This window comes from Podarcis filfolensis (genome assembly GCF_964270895.1).
Source record: "Podarcis filfolensis genome assembly, chromosome: 16".
NCBI lineage: Eukaryota > Metazoa > Chordata > Lepidosauria > Squamata > Lacertidae > Podarcis > Podarcis filfolensis.
The window spans coordinates 18,183,393-18,189,353 of record NC_139620.1 but is presented as its reverse complement, the minus strand read 5'-3'; the positions used below and the strand labels follow the sequence as shown (position 1 = coordinate 18,189,353).

The 5,961-nt window shown below is 47.7% G+C and overlaps 1 protein-coding gene across 1 annotated transcript; it reads left to right on the top strand.

Moving 5' to 3' along the window:
- Positions 1-856: 856 nt before the first annotated feature.
- NHLH1 (nescient helix-loop-helix 1) lies at positions 857-4,267 on the top strand (the record flags this gene model as incomplete). The annotated part of the gene is made up of 1 exon (XM_083590738.1): positions 857-4,267. The coding sequence occupies one exon, from the start codon at positions 857-859 to the stop codon at positions 1,271-1,273; it is 417 nt and encodes a 138-aa protein (XP_083446864.1). The 3' UTR covers positions 1,274-4,267.
- Between the last annotated feature and the right edge of the window lie 1,694 nt (positions 4,268-5,961).

Here is a 5,961-nt window from a genome sequence, read left to right as displayed (position 1 = left end):
TCCATGGGATCATGAAAAGTCAGACACGACAAATCAACTAAACAACTGCACAGCTATTTTATGGCTTGCGCTTTTTAAAATAATAATAATAATAATTTTTAATTGCTTTTTTTTAAAAAACGTACAACAAAATCAATTGCAAATCCATATATAGAGATTACTCTGAATCTCAAGACTTCCTCCCATCCCTTCCATGGGTCCTAATATCAACATTTACAACCGCATATCAATCCGTTATCTACTTTTTTTATCCATCTGAGTTATCCATAGTTTTTGTTACCTTACAAATGAGATTAAAATCCTGCTAATGATTTTATCTGCTTACAATGGTCTCCTAAGTAAGTTATAAAATTTTCCCGTTCTTTTTTAAAGTTCTTGTCTTCACGGCTTGCACTATTTTATGGGTTCTTTGCATCTTCATTTGACTTCCTTGCAACCCACCCTGTGGCCTGCGCAAACATGGAGGTGCCCTGAATATTCCTATTACAAAAAAACTTTTAGATATATTCATTTGCTCCATTTGCCTCCTTTCAACAGGTTAAGGACTCTTCTTTCTCGCTCTCCCTCCCTCGGCGGTTAAGAAATCCCTTCTCGTCGGATGACTGGCTCTCTCCACAACTCAGCCCTGGCACAGATCCAGAGGGAAGACCAGCAACCTTTATTTCTCTCATGGCCTAAGCGGGGGCCATCGCCCTGGAGCGCCCGCCACCCAACTGTGCCATTTTGAGGTGGCCTCCTAAGCCGGGACCCTAAGCCCCACCCGTCCACCCCTTTGCCCCCCGACCCGCTCTAATTCGCCCTCCTTTCTCCCCCTTCCCTTGCCCCGCTCCCTACCTCGGCCGCCTTGCCTTGGGCCATGATGCTCAATTCGGACCAGACCGAGCTGGACCTCCAGCCGACGCACTCCGAGACGGAGTCGGTCTTCAGCGACTGCGGAGGCCGAGGCCTCGCGGGGGAAGAAGCCGGCGGCGGCGGCGGCGGCGGGCTGGGCTTGTGCAGCCAGTCCCGGGTAGCTGAGCCTGGCGACCCTCTGAAGAAAGACCTGCAGCACCTGAGCCGCGAGGAACGGCGGCGGCGGCGGCGCGCCACGGCCAAGTACCGGACGGCGCACGCCACGCGAGAGCGCATCCGCGTGGAGGCCTTCAACATGGCCTTCGCCGAGCTCCGCAAGCTGCTGCCCACGCTGCCCCCGGACAAGAAGCTCTCCAAGATCGAGATCCTGCGGCTCGCCATCTGCTACATCTCCTACCTGAACCACGTGCTGGACGTCTGAGAAGGGCCTGGCCTGGCCGGAGGAGCCCACACTCCTCCTCCTCTCCAACCTGCCTCTGCTTTCCTGCTTCACCTCCTCAGGGGAAAATATATGTATAGCTCGATCTCGATCCACTGTAGATATAGATAGGGGGGGCAGCTGGTGGAGCCAGTCAGATGGACCTGCTCCTCCAGCTCTCTGCCTGGTGGAATGGCCTACAGATGCTAAAATTCACCATCCTTAAATTCTCCAGGAATGCCACACAGGGGTGGCCAACATGGTGGTTAAACTGCCCTCCACCTGCGGGCAAGGAAATGTGGGGTGCCGCAATACTTTGTGCCTGGAACATCTCCTTGCCCAGGTCTAAACCACCCTGGGGTATTGTTTGTTTACACACTCACTCTCACTCTCACTCTCCTCTTCTCTTTACACACAAGTGGGCCCACTAGAAAAATGTTATTATCATCATCATTATTTACATTTCCATCACCCTAAGGTCCCAGGAAAGGTCACAACATTAAAACACGTTTTAAAACAATCATAGTCACAGATAAATATAAAAACCATAGTAGCGTCATTAGGCCAATCAAGCAAAATGTTACAAAACAGTGTGCAAACTTTGCCAGGACTCTTCATCAGGCTAAATGTCAACAGGGCAAAGGGGGCACGGAGAGAGAGCAAAAGTTTGCTGGTGATGAAGAGCTCTGGAGAACTCAAAAGCTTGCACACCTTTTTTCAGCATTTTTATATTGGGTTGCGGTCAATTTAGTTACACCTAGAGTAGACCCATAAAAATGAATGGGCATGTCAGAGTGGGACTAACTTTGGATTCAACCCCAACACCCTAGTATGGATTTGGATTTCATAACTCGTTAGTTTGTTTAAATGCAGTCTCAGTGGGCACATGTTCACTCAGTTGGCATGTTCACATGCATGTGGAGAAGGGGCAATATTCTATCCTACTTTGGAGCATTCTTCACCACCACCCTCCAGCTTGTCACAGAGGACTGAGCACAGAAGCAATCTCAGAAATACAAATAAGAAGACACAGGAAGGAACAAATATAAATAAATTGCAGCTGCTCTTCCCTCCCCCACCCCTGCAGATCCTTCTGTGATGCCAGCTACATCAATAGTGTGTTGATAATAGCAGAAATCTGCACCTTTTCATCTGCAGGGTGCCTTCCCACACATCCCCTCTCTCTAGCACAAAAAAGAAAGCATGTGAAGAATGTTCTTTTTTGGTTTACAATGCCACACCCCTAAAAACTGGCATGGCAGACTTTGCTGCAATAGGATTGGTTGAGGGCATCCCCACCACTACAGAACTGGGCTGGATTTATTTGTTTATTACATTACCTTTCCCCCAAGGAGCTCAGGGCTATGAACAAAGCACATTCTTCTCAAAGAATTCTGGGTATTGTAGTTTATTAAGGGTTCCTGGGAGTTGTAACTCCTTGAGGGATAAACTACAGTGCCCATAATTCTTTGAGAGAGAGAATGTGCTTTAAAAGTATAGTGTGTATACACTCAGGGCAGTGCACGCTGTTCCCCACATTTCATCCTCGCAGCAACCCTCTAAGGTAGGTTAGGCTGAGACACAGTGACTAGGCCACCCAGGGGGCTTCATGGCTGAGTCTGAATTAGAACCAGAGTCTCTACGGTCCTAGTTGGACACTCTAACCACTTCACTCCACTGCCTCTGAACAGAAACCATGTATTTATTTATTTCTATCCTAGCCTCCCTCCCAAAGGAACCCAGAGCAGGAACAAAGCAGGAACACTTACCAAACTAACATTTTCTAAGGCAACTGTTCACCACCACAGAGTGCAGATCTGATGAATTGCTTTGTATGTCATTTGTTTGTCTTTCTCAACTTCATCCTCCACCCCTGCTATGTTTTAGACTCCAACTCACATCTGCACCCACCAGATGCTGCTGGACTACAAGTCCCATTGGGCCCAGCCAATCGCAACTGTAGTCCAAAACATCTGGAGGTTAAGGAAAGTTGGTTTGTGGTCAACCTCCCAGAGAGCAAGAAGAATCTTACCACTGGGGTTGCTAGTTCAGGAGCATCCCAAGCCCTGAGACTCCAGGGGCAGCCTCTGGAGACGGAGGTTAATTGGGAGCAACTGTCTTGGTGCAGGATGGATGACCTAGGAGGACCCATTCCTGATATCCAAAATAGGGAGTCATTTATACACTTTTCACGATCTACTCTCCTTTTCCTACTTTTATTCTCTTTAGGGCAGCCAGATGTTACAGAGGGTCAGGCTTCTATATTATTCATAATTTCATAACAGCGTTTTGTTTGTTTGTTTGTTCATCAGAGCTGCAGCTTGTCAAGCACATCTGAGAAGAGCTGAGCTTCCTATGCACCTACAAACAGCAAATATCCCTGTTCTCCTTTGTATCAGGTCCTTGCCCCTCTTTTGTTTTCCAAAACACAAGACACAACGTAGTGGTACCGCTGGTGTAAGTCTGGCCCGTCTAGCTCAGAATACTGTTGTGACTAGCCTTCTCAAAACTAGTGCCCTTCCAGAGGTTTTGGCCTTCTGTCTCCCATTATCCCTGGCTGGCATGGCCAACGCCCAGGAACGATGGGCGTTGGAGTCTTGAGGGCACTACTAGGTTGGGGAAGGCTGGTTCCAAATATTCCAACAGCAGCTTTCCAGGGTTTCAGATGAGGGTCTTTCATACCCTCCAACATTTCTCCGATGAAAATAGGGACGTCCCATTCCATAATGATAATTTTACTATTTATAAATACACATATTTATATCTTACACATTTTACTGGGTCACCCCAACCACTCTGGGCAGCTTCCAACATATATAAAAACATAATAAAACATTAAACATTTTTTTAAAAAACTTCCCTATACAGGATTGCCTTCAGGTGGCTCGGGGGTTGGATAACTCCATACCCTCCAACATTTCTCCAGTGAAAATAGGGACATCCCAAGGAAAAGCGGGACGTTCTGGGGTCAAATCAGAAACTGGGACGGCTTCTCTAAATCAAATAGGGACACTTGGAGGGTCTGGTCCTTTCCTTCCCTGTCTGGAGATGCCAGGGATTGATGCTGAGATTGTGCTTGACCCCTAAGCTGCAGCCCTTCCTCTTCGGATGCTGCATGACCCACTTGTGTGTCTCGAACCACCAGCAGAAGACCAATGATCCAGACCAGCATTCTGTTTCTAAGAGGGACCTGCAAATGGTCCTTCCACTGCCCCACACACCAGGAAGCTTAGATGCTGGGCACTGAGGTGATGGACTTCCCCTATTGCTGCTCCCCCTGCATCTGGTGTGCCCCGGGCCCAGTCTACTGCCTCTAGAAATGGGATGTTCTGTTGAGCTGTTGTAGCCCACCCTAGTCCCTTTGCACAATACTCATAAAAGCTTGGGAGCTTCTGACTTTTCTCAGAACATGTGATTTGGCTCCTGGTTTGGAAGGAGACACGGACAAGTGCCAGGGTTGGAGAGGATGGAAGCCCCTTCTCATGTCTTGAACAACTTCTGCGTGCCACAACCAGCATTCCTTTATTATTTATTTATTTGATGTATTTATTTTTTAAGATGTTATTTATTTGCAGTGTTTATGCACTTTTTTGGAAGGGAAAGGACTTGGGAGGAGGAGGGGGGCTGGGGAAACCTTGTTTATGGTGTGTCTTTACATAAGTGTGTGTGTGTATTTATATGTGTGTCTGTTATTTGGTTTAGAACAGACAAGAGATGATGATTATTAATTATTATTATTATTGATTTTGTAAGCAGAAGGGAAGATATTAAATTCTTCCATTCAGATGAGAATGATCTGGAGGAGAAAGGCGGGGGAAATTAATGATGTGTCCATTTCTTTCTTTAAATAAATTAAAATAAAAATCCCCGCCTCATGTGGCCTTGGGTGGCAGCTGGGTAATTTCACGAGCGGTAATTGATGGTCACGGACTCCGCCTGTTAGGATCAGCCTAATCAAATCTTACGCTCCAAAGCATGAAATGATCACAGTGGGGTGGAAGGCTGGAGGATTACTGCTGGAGGGGCCTCCCCCTTCTTAAGCCCCCCCTCCAGGCAGTGGGAAGGCTGAATGTTTGGTTCACTGCCCCAGTGCATCATAGGCATTGGGTGGGCCAGTCCTACCATTAGGTGGACACACAGGTGACAGACGTGGGTGGGGTGGGGGGCATAAAAAGGGCATTATTATGAACTGCGTCAGCCAGATTTTTTACTGAAGCCACAAAATGTTTGGCCATCTCAGGGAGGGGTGTTCAAATTATCCCAACACACAGTGGTGCACAGAAGGGTCAAAGGTTGGGTCTCAGCCTTGGGCCTGTCAGCAGGATGTGCATCTCAAGCAGCAAGACTGAAGCTACATTCGCACCATACAATTAAAGCACTCAGATACCACTTTGAACAGTCAAAGGTTTATGGGAGCTGTAGTTTGCTCAGGGCGCTTAGAAGATACTGTCAGGAGTGGGTGCCAGGAGCAGGTTAGCAATAACTCACATGGCATCAGTGAAGTTAACTCCTTCTTCAAAGAAACAAGACTGCTCAGGAGGCCAAGCCTGGAGAGCACATCATCTCTCCCTGGTAGATCTTGCCCCAATGAGGCAGATGCAGTGACTGAAGGTCCCCACCTTCCCACAGCTCCCTGTGTCTCCTCCTCCCCCGGTTCCTTCCCAAGCAATCTGAAGCTCCTGTTGTCTTGC